At 35.3% G+C, this 20,784-nt stretch overlaps 1 protein-coding gene across 12 annotated transcripts in view; it reads left to right on the top strand.

Annotated features, from left to right (window-relative positions):
- LOC117962501 (polypyrimidine tract-binding protein 3-like) overlaps positions 1 to 20,784 on the top strand; it is an 82,339-nt gene that overhangs the window by 13,206 nt on the left and 48,349 nt on the right. For 6 of the 12 annotated variants that reach the window (XM_058993655.1, XM_058993666.1, XM_058993675.1 and 3 more), the window contains one exon: positions 18,527 to 18,572. The exons of the other annotated variants lie outside the window; for them this stretch is intronic. In XM_058993655.1, coding sequence (XP_058849638.1) covers positions 18,527 to 18,572 — 46 coding nt within the window. The remainder of the gene's footprint in view (positions 1 to 18,526; positions 18,573 to 20,784) is intronic. 12 annotated transcript variants of the gene reach the window in all.

The following is a 20,784-nucleotide window of genomic DNA, read 5'->3' as shown; positions in this document are numbered from 1 at the left end:
TCCTGGTCTGCTGTGTGAACAGTGGTATGTTTCTTAGTACAACAGCGGTGTGCAGTTTTGAGTGGAGTTACCTTTCCTAGGTCTGTAGATATGGTTTTATATCGAATTAGATTTTATTTGCGTTTTCCAGCTGTTTATTTATTCATTGTGCTGTATGTGCGAGGAAAGGTTTTCTTGCAACATGTACAGTATTTGGGGAATTTCACGTGATGACGTCTTTGAACTGAGTGAAAACTGATCAGCAGAGATCAATCGGCATACTGTAACCAGGTACTGTATTTAGAATTACAAACAGATCTGTGAATACAGAAACGTGACACCCTGCACAATCCAATAACCTAACCATAAGAAGGATCTGGCATTCTGGAGCCCCCACTTGAAAATCTTCCATGCGCTGGCCTGCTACGGTTTTATTTGAATTTTATTTATTGTATAGCAAAGTGGTTTATCATTTTTTTTTTCTGTTTGATCTTCAGTAAAGCATGAAATCTGTAAACAAAACTGTGTGAATTTTTACTTTCATTTGTTTTATCTTTTTGTCTTGTGCCATCTTTGTTGTCTGCTTGCTTTTGATCTGTTCTCTTTCCTTGATTTGATGAGTGCTTACATTTTATGAAATAAACTAATTATTCAGTTCTTCATAATGTTTGCTGTCCCTGCATTTTACACACTTTTTTTTCATACAGTGCTGACATTGTGGATATAGCCTAACAATTTTGAAAATAAAAATGTACTGAACAACAAAAAAAAAAAATAGCAACCTAAAGAAGCCCTTGGTTATATACCACTATTCCCTTATAATAAAATTGCCTGAATGTAAAGACCACCTCTTGTAGTAATCAGATGTGCACTGGAGGCACATTTATTCTTTTAGCTCTGTTTTGATTGAGGACTGTTCATCTGATTGTGATAACTTGTGATGTTATGGTTGTTCCATATTAGGTGTTTATTGGAGCATCATTATCTAGTGGTTTATCGGAGCATCATTATCTAGTGGCCATGGACCTAACATATTCTAGTTAATACTTTGTGTTACTAAAGACTGGGGTATTAATTGTTAATTGTGTTTTTACATATTTTTTGCAGACAAATACACTAAAGAACCCTATTGTTATGATACAAACTAACTACTGTATGTTGGTATCAGTGTTCAGTCCAATTCAATAGACGCCTATACAGGGTTCTCCCCAGGAATTCTGTACAGCCGGGCGGCAGAACATTATAGCCAGGAGCACTTTTAACAGAAAAATAAACTTGCCTTACCTTAAATATATAATACGACAAAGAATTTTAATAATGTGTTGTCTTTCGTTGACTGTATCTGGTTGCGCTTTATTTGCTACGTTTTCTTTTTCATTACTGTTTTTTATTATGGTAAATTACCGTGCTTATTTAGGCACTCTACGATTTGACTGAGGAAAGACAACGTAGGGTTATTGAAGTTCACAAACAAAACAAAACAAAAAATGTAACCTTTTCAGCTTAATTATTGAGCTTATTGCTTCATTTAAATTGTTTTCTTTAAGTTTTCAGCATTTTGTTAATGCACCTGGGTACATATTGTTACTATATCACAATAAAAGGAATTTTTTTTTTGGTTGCATATGTATAGCTATTATGTACTATATATCACTTTACAGTACAATAATACAACAAAAAATGGACTGAATGATAATACCCGCAAATAATCTTAATATTTTTTTAATGAAGTAGCCGGTGCAAATATAGTATTAGGCGGTGGATTGTGCTGATCGGCGACTTATTTTGACCCTGTTTTTGCTTTGAAAATATGTATATATTTTTTTTTAGCAGTCATTTTTAATGTTTTAGCCTCTCGAAGTGCTTAACACAGAAAACCCGCCCCTTCGACTCTCTGATTCATTAAATGTTGTGTCAAGTCGTAACACAGCTGTCGTGGTTCCAAGTTTTTTTTTTTTCACCCAGCATCGCGCAACTGATCTAGTCTGCTAGAGGCGCAATCAATCCTTATTGTTAAAGGCACAGTAGCATCTGCAAGACGGGCGGATCGGGTTTTTTCAGCCGGGCGGCGACAGCCACTTTGCCGAGTGAAGGCCTGGGGAGAACCCTGCTATATCTTCAGAACCACCACATTTTATTAAATGTTGGTTGCAAGTTATTCCACGTGTTGTGGGGTTACCGCATGTATATTGTTGCAGTACCATTTTACCCATTTTAATTAATCCAAAATGTTGGATTTTTTGTAATAGCTGATCAATTTTTTAATGCACATCAGCTGTTTGTGGGTAGAAAGAAAATGTGGAAAATAAAATTGATGTTGAAAGTGTTAAGTGTTCCTTATTTAAGTGTGCTGTTACTGCTAGAGTCTGGTCATACAGTCTGATTTTGTTAAAGATTTCAAATTGGAGGGCCCTTTTTTATGGCCCTCCATATATAGGAGGCTGTGTGGTCCAGTGGTTAAAGAAAAGGGCTTGTAACCAGAAGGTCCCCGGTTCAAATCCCGGCTCAGCCACTGACTCGTTGTGTGAGCAAGTCACTTAACCTCCTTGTGCTCCGTCTTTCGGGTGAGACGTAATTGTAAGTGACTCTGCAGCTGATGCATAGTTCACACACCGAGTCTCTGTAAGTCGCCTTGGATAAAGGCGTCTGCTAAATAAACAAATAATAATAATAAAGAAGGGATGGGTGGATAGGTGGCAGCTGCTAATGAGCATTAAAGCTTACCTAAAGCATACGTTTGAGTCAAACTCTCATTTTACCAAGAAGATAAGAAAAAAATAAGTTTTGGTTATTCAAAAAAAATTACAGAAAGATTTGCTGCTCACTGTCAATCTGGGATTCCATTTTTTTTCATGTAATAGTAGTAAAACCAAATGCCTTTGGCTTCTAATTACAAACAAAGTCCATCTGAGTGTAAGACCCAAGTTGCAAGCCAGTGGATCTGGACAAGCATTGTGAATAAGCTTCTGTCACAATTAATTCTGTAGTGGTGGGGCCTACTGCTGTAAAGTACACCTCCAGTAGACCTGCAGATGTTTGATGTAGGCAACACTGTAATCCGGCATCGCAGTCCTCTTGTACTTGTGGTTTGTGAAATATGCGTTATGAGGAGAGGTGTGGGTGGGAATGAAACCACTTTCGGCCAACTCCTTTTTCCATGATCTTTAATCTGCTGAGATTTCCTGCAGCGGTCCTCCTAACAAACTTCCTGCTGTGTCAAAGACCAAATGCAGTCCTTTTCCTGTTTAGTTGTCTGGGGCCGGAGCTGCAATATTTCTCATTGTAAGAGCTACTGTAAGCGTCGCATGATTGAATTATCTACCCCCTCCCCTGTGGAGAATGGATGTCGCTGCCAGGTATTGTAACAATCACTCTGCCAAGGCATCGTCAAGGAATTTCTGCTCATTTTGTACAATTGTGACAACTGGTGGGAAAACTCCAGTGGTTTTAAATGATGGCACCCCTCCAGATTATCTTGTAGCCTGAAAAGGCAAAATTTAAATATATCTTTGTAACTGTTACTTGTTAATGTTGGTTGGCCACAATTCTCTGTGTAATTGTGTAGTGTAATTGTGTTCCAGATTTACCTCAGTATAGAAAACTGCTTATTCAGTTGTGACAAAACTTGAATCTGAGGATACATGCAGAAACCTGTCTATGTCTCTATGGCAGGGATGCAATTTAATAGGCCTGTTTTTTCCACAGTGGGCATTTACAGTACTGAGTGGGCAATTTGCCTATAGTGTAAAATGTAGGCCACTGTCAGTTTTTGTTTTTCTGAAGATGAAACGCTAACACACAATCACTGGTGTAGTGTTATATATACAAAGCGTGAAATTTAAAGGGAGTTAAAGTTGGTGGGAAAACCGTATGTGCTATTTTCAGACATTTTAAAAAATAAATAAAAAATGACAACAGTAAGAAAAACAAAAGCTGTGCCTAATTACATTTTTATTTATTTATTTATTTATTTATTTATTTTAATCCGGCAGTTCACTTTCTTGGCATCCAGAAGAAGCTGAGTTTTGGAATGTCGGTCAGAGCAAGTCTTATGCAGTCTTTAGAGAAAGTACAGGAGAAATGGCACAGACCAGGGCAAAGCTTATATGTAATGCAGCCAGATCAATGGGTACTCTGAACTGTAACTGGCCCCTGCAGATTAAAGCAATATGTTTGGAGTCCCAATAGTTTAGTCTTCTGTGCTCTCTGCTATATTAGAAGAAGAAATCGGATACATATTAGCATTTTAGATATTTTAGTGGGGGAAAAGTGGGGATAGAGATGTGCTACACGTATGATGTACTACACCTTTTACAGTTTACCTAGGTACTGTACAACATATGAGCAGTATTTACAGCTTCCTGACCTGTTTAAATGTGGTTTGTAAGTTTAGTTGACCCTGTTGTTTGGTGCTTTCTCTCTTGCTGGGTTTGTTTCCACAGATTGCTGTTGTTGGGTCTTGCCTCCATTGTTTTGTTCTTCATTGTGTGTTGAGCTATTGTCCACAAGGTCTAGATTTTAGCTAAATTAGGTGTTACAATGAAGCTCTTTCCGCACTTTACAGAAAGATAATACTAGTAGGGCTTTTAATCTTCACATTTTCTATTGATCGATTTATCATCCTATCTACAGTACAATCGATTAATCACACGTGTTTGCTAGTGATATGAAATTGTATTGAAAGACAATTACAAGTAATACAAAGTAACAATTCTTTTACTACAAATATTTCATAATGCCAGCTAATGGTTTAATATACAGTACGTGTAATTTGACAATTTGAAAACCGATGAGCAAATTGTCTTTTTTTTTTTTTTTTAGATATTCTGAAATATATTATGTGAAATATACCTTCCAGTTACCCTTTTCCCAAAGTCTTCTGAAGTACCCGATATTCTATATGACCTGGATACGGAACTCCACTGATTCTCTATGGGGACTTCCATCACACTGCTCGCAAAGGGTTATGGGATACAAAGAGAGTTCGGGAGAGGTTTTCTATTGAGAATCAATGGCACGATGTCAGATTGAGCTGATTTTATTAATGTTTAAAAATATAAAAAACCTGTGAAGTCTGTTTTACTCTTGACCAGGATGGCTTGACAAAATACTATTTTAATGATGACGTAACGTAATTGATACAAAGAATGTACTTTTCTGAACGCAGCATCAGAGATGGCGCATACACAGAAAGCAGAGATTAGAGCTTCATACAGCAGATGCAGTTGTTAAGTTTGAATTTATTGGTATTCAATGTCAGTTTTTCTATATATTTTAGTTGTTTACCATTTATTCGAATGTCACTTCGATCGTTTGCCACTGTAACTTCTGTAAACATAAAAAACAACACATTAATACAACAAAGACCTTTCTTAATTTATTACCATTTTGCAATATTTATTTAATTATTGGAGAAGTTTTTTTTAATATAATATATTTTAATAAGAGAATTGTGAATTCTAGAATCAGTCTAATGTATTTCACAATATTTAATTACAGTAATATTAATAATAGCTACTGCAGTAGTCAAAGCACATTTGCATTAGTACAGCAAAATATAATGCTTATTGGCATACTACTGCAGTAAATAAAGTATTCTGCTACATGTCAATACTGCAATCGCAAAACGCTTTTACACAGCAGTAGAAAACCTGCGATCTCAACTGCGCATGCGCGGGTGAAGGACTGTCTTCAGAAAAGTTGATTTCTTTTCAATTACGTTATGTCGCCATTCACCAGGTTAATCCAGGGTTTTCAATTAGTTTTGAAGTATGTGGCACTTACAAGGTAGTAGGGAGCACCCATGTCATCGAGGCGCATAGCGGCGAGGGTGGTGAGTGTAGGAGGGGATACACTCTGGCACATTTCTGCATGGTTTAAGCATGTGCTAGACTAGTAGTGGTCTGCTTGTAGTGTCTGACAAAGTACTCCATTCGTGCAATGAAGGAGCTTTATTTCAGCACTGCTCACAGCAAGGCAAGAGCAACAAGAAGGCCCCTGCAGTACAAGACTGGCTGAAAAAAGGACTGGAGCAAAATATTCTCTTTCACTCAATTTAAATATACCTTGACTGCTTTAAATCACACAAGTTATACAGAGTAGTGTGCAATGCTTTGGGACCACCCACTAAAAGTGACCTTTGGAAGCTATAAACAAACTGGAATGTAAGCACAGTCTGCATTCTAAAGAAGTTGAGTGTACAGATAGCTGAACTATGGAAGAATGCAGTAAACATCCATATATAATCAACAATGGTTTAAATATTGTCTTTCAGAGATTATCCTTTGTATATAATTTATTATCTTTTGATACTGAAGCTATTCATAAATAGTATTCCTCAATTTAGTTGCATATGACTACTGTCTTGTTGCGTACTGTAATGGGTAACTTTACAATTATTAATAAGGCGACTTTAATAGTAAATGAAAGCAAAATACAATTTGATCTCCCTGCTCAACAGATACGTGCTCCACTTTTGCATCTTGCTTACCCCTGCAACCCATCTATTTATTAATTATTGATTATTATTTATGCATTTTGCTCAAATAACTCAAGATATTTAAATACAGATGAAAAGATCTGTTTATCTTATTGCTGGCATTACAATAACAATAAAAAATATGAAACAGTTTAGTAAAAGTCCAGCAATGTCATGTGAGACTAATCCTATGTACAGTACTCCACAAATTAAGTTTACAATAATCAGGATAAAATATGAAACACTGATAAAAAAAAAAAGTCGCACTGTTGACTGAGTCGTTGATCTACACAGGTTCACTGCTGTGTATCACCCGATTGTAATTTAAATAGCTCTCCTTTTAATGTAAACACATAATTAATCCTCCCAATTGTTTCTTTGCTAATTCTGCCTTATTTGCTAAATTTAACAAGAGCTGTGTCTCCGGACAGAAAAATATTTATGAAACAAACGGTGTGTAGTGTAGTGACTACGTCCTTTACAGAGTAAAACGATCAATTTCCTTTATGGAATGTATAGCTAGAAAAATAGCTTTGAGCTTGTTTCTTCATCGTCAGATAATATAATGTAATGAAGAAAGGCCACGGTTTAATATTGCTAATTATAGCTTTATTAAAGCCAGGTAGCATGGAAAGAAATAAACTAAACAATAATTAAACACACAATTAATTTGGGTAACTTACTTACTCATTTTGGGAAAGCTCTGCCTGAGCACAGTCCAGTACCTTAGTTTTTCAGCATAGAAGAATGCAGTGCTTTTTAGCTCTTTCTTTTATTGAAACATTGTTTGTCTTCATTGGTGCAGCTGCCATGTTGAGTTTCAGCAGAGGCACGTGATTGAAGTCACATGATGAATAAACTCAACTTGCAAAAAAAAATGCACATGGTATGTCTTCTTCAATTACTATATTATATACTTTAAATGTGTATTTTCAATTCAATTAATATTTTGATTCGATTTTTACCATTTTCAAAACGCTTGAGATGAGGTGGTCTCCACCTGAAGAGGTGGTCTCGGTCCAGTGTGAATGAATCATACATTGCCTAATCATTAACACAAAATTGCTAAGTTGTTGTTGTTTTATTTTTTTTAACTGCCTGTTTTGTCACAATGTGTAAGATGAAAAAAAGAAAAAAAAAAAAAAAAGTTTGTGTATTCACCATGTTTAGGGGGCGAGTAATGATTACATTAGTTGTCCTGATTGTGAGTAATGATTAGAAGTGGAACCAGCATAACAGATTTGTGAACCTAGTTTTTCCCCCAAGTTTAGTCTGTATTTTCAATAGGTTTATTTGTACCTGTTATTGTTGCTGTGGCCTATTTAGCTGTTTTTGTTCTGTCTTGGTGGCAGTGTGCTGTGTCTGTTCATTTTTGTAGAAAGGGAAATGATACAATTCGATTGCAGTTTTCTAATATGACAGTCTAGGTGCTATGTAACTCAGGAAAGAACAAAAATGCAGCACTCTGATTGGCTGAAACACTTTTACAGCGTGTTGATGCAGAGTCGTTCTCGGCATGAGATGGGATGTCGGTGTGGTTCAGTTTTGCGTACCATGTGAAACATTTCTAGGGGAGCTCCTGCACACACACACACACATACACACACACATTCACCTGCTGGATATGGTAAACACTTCAAAGTGAAGGGGGATAGAATTACCCAGAATACACTGTAATGATTTAGGAGAAACCTGACTCTAGCAGAGAGCTTTAGAATGTGCTGACTCCAGATACTCATCCTCCACCCTTTTTCTCGTGATTATTTTTCCTTCTTTTTCTCGTGATTTATTTTCCCTTGCATTTGGCTAATTCTATGAAGAATGCCATAATCGCCTGGATGTGAAATCCTGTAGGATTTGATTGCTGGGTTGAGTTCCCAATGAATAATTTACAAAGCCAAAATCTGATTTAGGTTATTGCACTACTTGTTCCTTTTATTTATTTTTAAACTGTACTAACACATAGTCCCCATGAAGTTTTCTTATAGGTCTTCAGTTGCAAAAATAAGTTGGCAGTAAAGGTAGCTCAGTTTGTTGCACCTGCACATTTGCTATTGGCAGTTGGGAGCTCAAATAGACTGTACAATGGTGTGACACAAGACTGCCGGCATTAACTCTCTTGATGAAACTGATATCCTGCACCGCGGTGGACTTTTATAAAATGATCCTTCTCCTTGCTGCAGAATAAAGCCAGTCTCCCCAGATCCAGGTAACCCTGCACAGGTTGAAGAGACCTGTGTTGCATGCCCTACGGTTCAGTGTCATGGCCTGTAGCATGATATGGCCTTCGGGAAGTTGACCTTCAATATTTTAGTGGTTTACCTTTTGTCCACACCCAAAAAGTGATGTGAGCAATTTTTTTTTTTTTCAAAGTGTAAATTGCTGCAAACTTTCCTTATTTCTGTATCTTCACTCACCCCTCACGAGATTCAAGATTAGACACTGTAAATTTAGGATAAACTATTTAATCAGCTACAATGATTGCTTGAAAGGCAACAGTTGCCAGAAGCAAATTGCCATTGAATTGCTGAGTGACTTTTTATTGTGCTGATTAACAATTGACATCACAAAGATGCTGCAAAATGATCTTTTGATCTTGGGCAGGTGTTGTGACTCTTGGTCTCTTAGTTCGTGGCCTGTCATTGACAGAGTGTGTCTGGTTGTACCATCTTACCAGGTTTGAAATTGCTGGCTGTGAGCACACAAGACGGCGAGCCACAGTACACTGCCCTAGTCCAGCCTCCAACATGCTGAGTGCTCACCGTTTATAACGCTATAGTGGGAAGCCAAAGTTGCAAGACCATGCTATTTGTGTTCCGCCTTATAATGAGTATAAAATACTGCAATGGCATTATGGAGCAAATGGGAGCCACGACCCTACTGTGTTATAACCGATTCCACACTATAACAAGGCGCGTTATAACGGGTGAGCACTGTGCGTGTGTCGACTCCACTTATTTTCATATTGGATAATTGCATACATCATTTAATTGCATAGCATGCAGCTGGTACTGTTTTTTATGATGCGGTTAAATGCATATCGGCTAAATGCATAATTTGCTTAATTGCGAGGTCCTGAAGTCCATTGTACATTGCATTTTAATTCGGATAATTGCATAATGCAAACAACATTCGAGTGTTTTTAAAAAAACAAACAAAAAAAAATCATTTGAGTTGACTGTACTGTATTACAATAACTTAGTTTATGCAGGCTGTTATATGCTGTATGCTATTTTACATTATTTTACTTTTCATATCATGCATTGCCAGAGAATAGTGTTGTTTGAATCAAGTGTATAACGTATTTCAAGTTGGTTTACTTTTCTGAACTTGTTCAGTATTTTAAGTTACTTAAGTAATAAAATAAGGGAAAAAAAGTTATGAATCTGATGAAAACAAGTCATATATACATGTACAAGTACCTGTAGACCTATTGTCATTGTATCCCATTGTATTACCTCACTACGGTTCTGTGTGTACTCCAGTTAAAGCAACTGTCTCTGTCGACGCCAACCAGCCAGGAATGGTCAAACAAACCTTATTTCCTTATGGTTCAGGACTGTAGAGCCAAAACTTGGTCGCACACTATGTGATTTTTCTTAATGATCCACACAACTTAGAAGTTCAAAATTAATTTCATTTTTATTAAACTAACATTTAAAAAATACTGCTGCATCCATGTCCACGACACGTTTCGACTACAAGTCTTCGTCAGCTGCTGAATATTATTGTTAATTGGAACACAATCTCCATTTATACATCTCATTGTCAATCACAGTAAATCTGTTCATTAGATTAATTTAGGGATTAAATCTTTTTTTTAAAGAGGACCCATATCATAATTATTGCATTATTAATTATTTCTGAACATGAGAGAGACTCATAATCTTACCGTCTTTTTCATTCTTAAACACTCAAGTGTCTCAAACAGTAATGTTCTAATTGCATATTGATGAAATTCAGAAATACATAATAAATCCTTATTGTGGTAATTGATAGTAACTTAAACAACACATAGATACATCTCATAGATACCCAGCATCCAAACATATTTGGAATCCACTTTTGATCTGATTACAATTAATTAGAACTCACAATTTGCCTAATAAATAACATTATTATAATTATCATTAAGTCTCATACATAAACGTTTTATAATCACTTCAACAAGAATACATTAAATAAAGCTTACATGTAATAGGCTTCATATATCTTCATTGATATATTTACCTCTTGGATGTCAATTACAGGTTTGGACTAAGATCCAGATTTTCATTTAAGACTGTGCGATTCCATTGTTTTCAATGTATATATATAATATATTATAATATAATGTGTGTGTGCACAAGAAAAGTTTCTTTACAAAGTAAGGTGCTGGCCAAAAGGTACTTAACATTTAAACAAGCGTCTCTGCATTAGCGGGAATTATTCAGCAGTGATATAATTATGAACTATTAATAGAAAGGTGAAATACTCCATATTTCAAGACGAGTAGTTTCGACATGAAATGTGACTTCATCAGGTTCAGCTGTGTTATAAAGTTCCGTACAAATCCTGGTCTATATATACACAGATAAAATAAGTAATTGCACTATAAAATCATTAGTTAAAACAATTACACCTGTGATTTAATAAACAAGAAACATGATTAAATACATTAGTCAAAACAATAAAGTGACCATCATTACAGATAATCAGTAGGGATTCTATTAAGTCAATATTAAGCTACATATTGCATAATCACATAATGTCCAACAAGTATATATATATATATATATATATATATATATATATATATATATATATATATATATATATATATATTGTGAGAATACCATCTTATTCAAAATTTGAGGATTCAATTCTGTACATTAGGTTTTAGTGGTTGGTGGTATTCTTACAAATTTAAACACACACACATATATATATATATATAAATTTATTTCTTAGCTGACGCCCTTATCCCCACGACCCTCCGGTCAAGAGTCCAGAGCCCTAACCACTACTCCACACTGCTGCCCTTATATATATATATGGTAACTTGTAGGACAATCCAACACAACAGGTAAAAGCAACCTTAGACTGGTAATATTTCTTGATACTTAAAAGTATAAATGTGTGTGCGTGTTGAAACTTTAGTATATTTTCATTGAGAAAAGTTTGTGCTGCACTTAATCTTCATAATAAAATAAATGTCCTCTTATCTTACACTAAATTGAACCTTATTTTTTCTTCATCACAACAAACTGTACTGTAGACTTCTTGCCAAGAACTAGGCTGTTGGGGGTTGTATGTTTAATTATTAATAAACCAGATCGCATGAACACCATTATAAGTTACAATCTCATTTTTGCAGGGTGTGTACACGCTCCATGCTAATTGATTTGGTGACGTTATCTCACAGCTGTGTTCGATGATTCTATCAGTTCCAGGTGGCCTCCAGTAACTATTTCCGTGCCACAGTGTTTTGACCTCCTGACTGCGTCTATGATGGACACAACATACTTAGGGCCTTGTTTACTAAGCAGCGGTAATTTGGCCAGAACTGCGGGAGCAAAAGTGAGATGACTGCACAGAAATTCTAATTGGCATACAAATTGTGGGTGGCAACAGGTCTGAAGTTGCGCACGGTATTTATTTTACTGACAACAGGTGAAGGAGCTTACTTACTGGTGGCAGCAGGGATAAAAATATGAGAGACAGATCAAAGAAAATATGCTGAAATAATTTAGTTTAAATTTCAAATATTGTATTATCTAAGTGTCCTACAACAATGTGAAGCCTACAACTCAATACATGTAGGATAGACAAAAAAAGCCTGCTAGGTATTCTTTTAATTTAATTGTACATTCAAATTCTGTTACCCATTTATACAGTTGGGTTTTTACTGGAGCAATTCATTGCTCAAGGGTATAGCAGCAGTCCTGGTATTGAACCCAGGACCCTCGGTTAAAAATCCAGTGCCCTAACCACTACTCCACACTGCATACATGTATGTAGCTCTCAGGACTACAACTCTAGATCCGAGTTCAATTGTAGATTGGACCTTTTTTGTTTGAGGGTAAGAATATATTAACCTCATTTTAAGCATTTTTTTTTTTTTTTAATTCAGGTTTTGGAGGGGTGTTTCTAGGAGGTTTTATTTATTTATTTATTTATTTATTTATTTGTTCATTATTTATATATCTTGATATATATTTATTTTATATATGTATTTGTATGTTTTCAATCGATTTTATGTTTGTTTAGTAAAAATATTAATTTCCTAATAAATATGAGGGTAAAACATGGTAATCATGTTTTGTATACAGTAAACACTTTGTAAATGAGGCCCTTAGTATCTTTACATGTGGTACCCAGCTGTATTCAATGATTTTCAATAAAGTAACATTCCAGATGTTAATCATTTCACTGCCACGTTGACATTGATATGATAGGTATTTTTTATCCATGTTACTTATGAGATTCACCTTACATTATGCCCCTGGGTATACTTCTGTTTTTGTTCAAGTTTTACTTCTAGTTGTGTCTGGTGTAATTGAAGACACCCTTTATAAAACCTACAGGTTTACAAATCATTGATATTGCCTGTATCACTTTCTCTTGGCTTCTAGTTAAGCCTGCTGCATTGAGTGGTTTGGTTTGAAGACTCTTCAAACTAAGGAGGAGAAATTACTTTTTTTTTATCAACCTACTGTAATTAGTTATTTTAAAGATGCTATGTAACATTCATTCGTTTACGTCCAGTTCACCGTTTTTTTTTTTTTTTTTGTTTAGTGACTCTTCACTGCACACTTGATAGCTGCGTACATTTGGTTTAATGTATACTTATTACAGGCCAATTACTGTAACAATGTAGAAAACAGAATAGTAAGTGCTCTCTGTTTCTGTTGAAGCGGCTTATGCAATTGCTATAAATCTGGACTGACTTAGTTCTTTCTTGAGTTTGGTTTGGGCGACGGTAAGCAGACCTAAAGGTCAACCAGTGGCCCTTACATATCAGCCCACAGGGATGCCAGATTGAGTACTGCAAGGTATCAAAAGTGGCTTGCTTTTATGCCTTTACGAGATTGTATTAAAATAGTTAATTTTACAATAATACATCAATGAGAAGATAAACAATATTTTAGCCAGGATATGATTTAAAAAAAAAAAAAATAATAATAATTCTGTTATCAAAAATAGTAAATGTATTATCAAAATCCATTGTATTATTGTGAGGGGGTCAAATGATGCAGATAAAAAGCGTAAACGTAGCTGACCAGTATTTCAGGTGCAGCACAGAAACCAGGCTCAGAGGACACAGTTGGAAATGAAGTGGAGATGGACTTGGGACAGAGGGTAGGAGACGCTTCTTTACACACAAGGTGGCAAGTGTATGGTATGGGTTACCTAGTCAGGTTGTTTATGCTGAATAACTAGGATATTTTAAGACTCAACTTGACAGAGTTTTCAAATCAATCCGCTACAGTACTAGGAACCAGACAAACCTCCTCTCGTTCATACAGTTTCTTATGTGGCAGGTAGGTTAGCTGAGGTTACACACTCCTGAGCTAGACTAATGAAGGCAACAGTACACCCAAGGGACTGGTAACCTGAACATCATTAAAATGTGCATGTTTATTTGTTTGAAGACAGAATATACAATTAAACCAGTATGTCTTTGCATCCAATTTTAAAAATGTAAAAAGCAAATTGTGCAAGCTGTATTTACAGATTGCTGCAGCTCGAAGCATTCAACCTGGCAGGTGCAAACTCCCTCAGTTGGGTTGGTCTTGTAAGCTCTGTTTGTTATTCAAAAATAATAAATAAGATTGTAAGTTTTAAAAAGTATACATTGCAAATGAACTGCACTTGAAACCTGCATGTCCCATTCTGATCACAGGCATTTTTAAACCACAAAAGCAAGGTATTGAGCAAATCGGAAACGCTGACGACTTGCATCCAGTTTGCTGTTCATAGGCCTGTGTTATTGTAGCCCTGTTTTTCAGAACTAGAAACATGAAATGCATCATAGGATCAGTGGACCCAAAACAGCACTAAAATACAGTGCAGAGGCGCTAATGTGGATGCAAGTTAATACATTTCCCAATATCCTTTGCACTGAGATGTTTAAACTAGGGTGATTTTGTTTTATTAAAAAAAAAATTAAAAAAATCCCCGGGGGGCTCCAAAATTTGCAATAACAGGAAATTTGTGTTAAGTGAATTAATCTTGTAAGAAGACTGCTAGACTTGGCCGGGACCATATAGAAAATTTGTAGCATCAGGAAATTCATGTAATTTCGGTTTTAACGATAATTGACTGTGCTCTGATCCCTTGATGACTGTTCATTTTTCTATAGCTTCCCCTTCTGCGCACCCAGAAACACCACTTTGTTGATTGTGCAGTTTGTTTATCACCTTATGGTAGTTTCTTCAGCTACAAAGGCTTCTTGCATTTACCCACAGAGGTGGATAAGAAGCATTTGCTCATACTGTGTCACCCTGTCAGCACAAACCAATCAACTGCTGATCTACCTGTGTTTGGCTTCTGTCTCGGTACAACAAAAAGTCTCAGGAAAATGGTATGCAGTTAAGGAATGTACTCCTGCAAAAACAAGTACTGGAGAAAACCTGGGGGTAGGAATGTTTGTAGCGTCGCTGCTAGCTGTATACGTGAACAGCTGTTTTTGTTGTTTTTGTTTTGTTTTATTACATGGCCCTTAAGGAGCAGGTAGGTTGTCCTGACCTGTATTCATTGTGAGTCAGTAGAAATGTATTGGCCTGTGATGGAATTTTTAACAATATATATATATATATTATACCTCGAGTAAGATATAATAATCTAACAAATTAAATGTGGTAAGAGGATATGTAAGGTAACTTTGTGAAACCTGTATTTGCCAGTGTTTTTATGTAGAATTGAAATACAGCTATACTGCTTCCCATCACACCAACACACTTTGCATTTCTTAGATCAGTAAAATGCAGAACGTCTTACTGTACCTGCCTTAATAGGTTGGGTTGGGGGGGTACATTTGAGGGGGGGATCCTCTAAACTCCTGTACATTTAATTCTCTTATTTTATGATTTGATTAACTTTTGCAGCACACAATATAAATGCTTAGGGAAGCAAGATGCTTGCTATAATACAAGACAATGCCATTTGGCAGTGTTTTGGGCCAGAATACACATTTTTACTATGATATATGCTATGCTAATGGAGCTAAAGGGAGACGAAAGTCTCTATAGACAAGGTTTTTAAGTCGGTCTGAATGCTGAAGAGCGCTTCTGGTTAAGTGCTTCATCATTAAACAAAGGAAGTGCCAGTTCAACATAATGCAATCCATTGCTCAGTACTACAGTAATCAGTAATGCAGAAAAGAAACTTGATTTATAAAATCAGAGAAACATTATAATGAGGTGTCTTTTTCAATACCATTCCTGTTATTGTTGTTATTATTATTATTATTATTATTATTATTATTATTATTATTATTATTATTTATTTCTTAGCAGACACCCTTATCCAGGGCGACTTACAAGATATCACATTATTTTTATATACAATTACCCATTTATACAGTTGGGTTTTTACTGGAGCAATCTAGGTAAAGTACCTTGCTCAAGTGTACAGCAGCAGTGTCCCCCACCTGGGATTGAACCACTACTCCACACTGCTGCCCCCATATACATTATAATGCATTATAACACAAAATAAATTATATGGCATTTGAAAGCCAATGGCAGTTAGAACCTGCACCCCCCCCCCACCGCCCCCCCCAAAAAAGAAATAAAGACAAATGTTCTAGGGTTGTTCCAGCTCACTAATGCAATATTCAGACACATTCTTACCTTGTGGGGCATGAGTTACACTGCTCCATTTCATCTTCATCTTCATCAAATTTGCTTTAGTAATCATCAGCCTCCCCAGAATGTGGTCCTCTTCAGTTAAATGACCATATTGCACCGTTTTGTTATCACTTGTGTTTATTACATCGGCTGTAACACACTTAACACACACAATTCCCATTCCCAGGTTGGCTTGTATGGGAAATAAAAATAATATATACTTAATAACTTGTAACTAATAACAAACCATCAGTCAGGATTATTAACACTTAAATTTGATGTAGTCAGTCAAACAAATTTAATACAGTTTTTGGTGAATTAGGGCAGGGGTTATTAGCTGTGTTAATGGTAGACAGCAGTTGATTTATGGCGTAGCTTTCAAGAGGAAATCTTGGGAACCCTTTTTCTAAGGTCTGTGAGGTGAGGTGTGAAACTGAAATCCTGCAATTCCCCGGCTTCCTGTGCAGTACTACATTACTCCCACGGTCAAACATTACCTTGTGTCTCTCTCTTTTCCGATTACGAATGGATTTTGTGTTTGTATGTGCTTCCAGCTGGTTAATGATGTGAACATCATGTCATGCACAATATAAAACCTTATCTCCTGTGTATACATGTACACAGCCTGCGTTGATTTAAATCTAGGATATCTGGGAGCTTTGGCTTTCTGGTCCACAGCTTACTTCTCTAGAACTGCATCCAAAGTAAATGCAATTTGTTTCACGGTGAAATAATATTGTATTTAAGAATGTTCTGTGAAGTACAACATGTGGTGTTTTCTTTCAGTTGTCAAAAAATATAATGAAATATATAATATATTATTGCATGAGGGATGTATCCTTTTAGCTAAAACAGTTAAGTAGCATCTCATGCCACAGTGTAGGCTTTTCAGATTTTGTCTTTAATGTTTGTTGTGCTGGGTGACTCCTGGGGACAAGAAAAGGACTAATTTAATATATATATATATATATATATATATATATATATATATATATATATATATATATATATATATATATATATATAATTTCTGATTTTGGTTTACTAAGCAAATGTAATGTGGCCATATTATTATTTATTTTTTTAGTCATTTGTTACAAAACAAACCTGATTGTTGAAAATGTTTGCACAATGTTAAATGTATTGCTGGCCAATGATGGATAGATGTACAGCAGAATTAAGAGGCATTGTCTAATTTGTTTTCCAGTTGCTAGGATAATTCAAGCTTTTGTTGAAATAAAATTATGTATTCATTGTACATTGAGAATGGCTCTATACTTTTCAGGCCAGGTGCTGAGTATACTGGATAACTAGACTGTACTAAATCATGTACTTGACGCTCCTTTTTAAGTATCACTGTGCTACGCAAGCTGTAGCTGTCCTTCATGAATTCACAAGGTTTATTATGCATGCAGGGAAAAAATAACTTTCAAATATTATAATTGTATGGGGAAGCAAATCTTTTTACAGTATTTACCTAACCTTACACAAACACACACACGCACTCAAAAGGGGTTTCATGTAATGAGATTGTTTTTCTACATCAATGAATCTTCTCCGAGGTAGTAGTATAAAAAAAAAAATGATGTTGCTTCTCTCTGCTGTTTTTTATTAAATAAAAAATATGAAAGAAACCTGAGGAGGGGGGCTTATTAACTGATTTCCATATAGGCCTTTACAATATGACTGCTTAATGCATTTGCCGTTGCGTCTCCGAGTATCTGTTGTTCAAGTTTCAAACAAATATGCTTATCTGCAGTATGGCTGACAATATATATGGAGACCCCTAGTAGGCATGCAAAACCTTTTAAGTGACCCTGAGCATGAAAACACAGTGATTTTACAAACTAGAAAGGTGACTTTGAATATGTATGCAGGCTAGCCCTAATAGTTCTCCAACAAAACAAAAGCCCTGCATAAAGGCTATAGTGAAACAGGCCGTTTCACTTGTTGAATTTCCCTTTTTGGTTTTACAGCCCACGGGTTGAATTGCAGTGCTACCATATATCTGTTTCGGTTCTCCATTCTTTATTACCCCTCTAGAATATTAAAGGTAATTCTACACCTTGTTTGGTCCTCCTACTGTAATCCTAGTTTGCAAGTTTCTGTTACTTTTCAGTTATTATCCTGCCTAAAACTGGAGTGGAAAATAAATTAAGAACAGCACAGGAACCTATACCTCAATGACCCTTACTGTTTTGTTTATTTATTCATTCATTTATTTATTTTTCCTCAGAACACAAACGATTACAGCATTCAAGCTCAAGTGGCCAACAGACCTGGTTAGTACTGTATTGTAAGCTGAGTAATACATTCTCTAGACTTCTCTTAGCAGAAAGCAGAGCGCCTTAAAGGCTCCTTCCCAGCTGTATTTCTGGAATTCGCATTTCTATAAAGCTTTAAAACGGATTACTCATCACTGGTAGTTTAATTCAGACTTATACCAGTAAAAGAAGTTGGTCGGGATATTGGAAAATGATGAATGCAGGATATTAAACAATGGATGGGGCCTTTTTTTAAATATGAACTTTATGTCAGTGCTGTGGTTAGAAAAGCAAAGGGATTGGTATACGGAGCAAACTGGTGATATCTGACCAAACTTTGTTTTCAAACACCCAGATAGAAAAAAAAGACCAACCACGTAAAGATGTACTATCTAAAATAAGATTCAAAACAATTCAAACAAGACATGAGGCCAACTTGGGCCCCGGCTTCACTGAGACATTAAAAAAAAAAAAAAAAAAAAGTCAACTGTGCCCCAATTTTGGCTGGTCCTAATTTTATTTTGTAATTTGGCCCAGTTTGTAGATATCACATCTTTTTCCTTTTCATAATTATATTCTGACATTGGACCACTACTTTTAAAATGATGCTTCTGTATTAAATGTAAGTCCTGTATAGGCCTACCACGTTTGTTTACTGTTTTTAAGGATATTGATAGTACGTTGTTGTAATACTATGTTTACAACACTGGACATACTTCTTTTTTGTTTCACACATGCGTGTAGTATTAGTAAACAGTTGTTTGTTCTGATATTTGGTGTTTTTCATGTTTTGTTTTTTTTAACACTAATGAACCAAGACATGTATTGCAGTGTGCTATTTCTACAACTATAGTATACATCGTTTTTCCATATACATACACTTGAAAATGTGGCTTTTCGCTTTATAACATTTGGCTAATAGCAACTTTTTGCTGGGAACTGAGAGGTTGCTAATAAGCGGTATCTACTGTATTTAAAATGATATATATATATATATATATATATATATATATATATATATATATATAATATCTTGAACCAACTTCTGTGGCACCAATTCAATTTATCTTAGATATGCCTATCGTCCTACAGATAGGTCACTTAATATAGTATGTGCTATTGTATTACCTTTTCACACAGACGAGTCATGACAGCTCAGAACGGGCACTGATTCATCTTAAGCTTCCGTGAACGCCATACGCTTTTAGTGATTGAGCAAAAATAAACAACGTAACATAAAAAAGAATGCTTTTTAAAGTTGAAATGTATTATCTACGTTTTCTAAATAAACAGCACCTATAAACACTGCGTTCCCCATAATGTGACTCTTACATTAAGAAAACAAGGGAAAACCAAGGGAAACTGTGTCATTACACTGAATACAAGTCTCAACAGAGAATTCATCAGAGAGAATTCATCAGTGTTAAGAATACTGTTAATTGTTCTCTTGTTTTTCAAATAAATTATTGTTTGATTATTTTATTGTTTCATTTCTATATATATATATATATATATATATATTTTTTTTTTTTATAACAGCTGTAAGTTGTTAACCCATTACTTGTTCCCTGAAAAAGGCCTTTTTGTATAACTCTGAAATGTACATTATTTTTCAGTTTTTGGTAACCTAAACTTTTTTTTTTTTAACCTCTGGCAGTTTGCTGCTTACCTTTGTACCATTTCAGGTTATTCACTCGACTTGAACTGCTTAAATTTCAATAAAAACTGGAAAAATGGGGGTGTTCTAAAACTTTCGACTGGTAGTGTATATATATATATATATATATATATATATATATATATATATATATATATATATATATATATATATATATATATATATATATGTATATGTGTGTATATATATATGTGTGTGTGTGTATATATATATATATATATATACACACACATATATATACACACACACACACACACACACATTAATCGAGAGGACAAAGCGGGCACAGGGAAGTTTACAGTACACTACAGTTCTCCAGCGCCATTCATTAAAAGATAAGAAATTGATCTATATAACATACCTTCTTTTTTTAGCTTACCCATGTTATTCTGCTTTATTTATTGATTTGTATTGTTTCTGTTGTCATTGCCATGAAAATTATTTGTTGCCTGACAGGTTTGAAAGTTGTACTCACAGGATCTCTTTGGCTGTGTGAAAGGGTTATGATGGTATTATACTGGCATAGATTGCGCAGTTTCGTGCTGTGTGAAT

This window comes from Acipenser ruthenus, chromosome 2 (genome assembly GCF_902713425.1).
Source record: "Acipenser ruthenus chromosome 2, fAciRut3.2 maternal haplotype, whole genome shotgun sequence".
In the NCBI taxonomy this organism is placed as follows: Eukaryota; Metazoa; Chordata; class Actinopteri; order Acipenseriformes; family Acipenseridae; genus Acipenser; species Acipenser ruthenus.
This window is presented reverse-complemented; position numbering and strand designations above follow the sequence as displayed.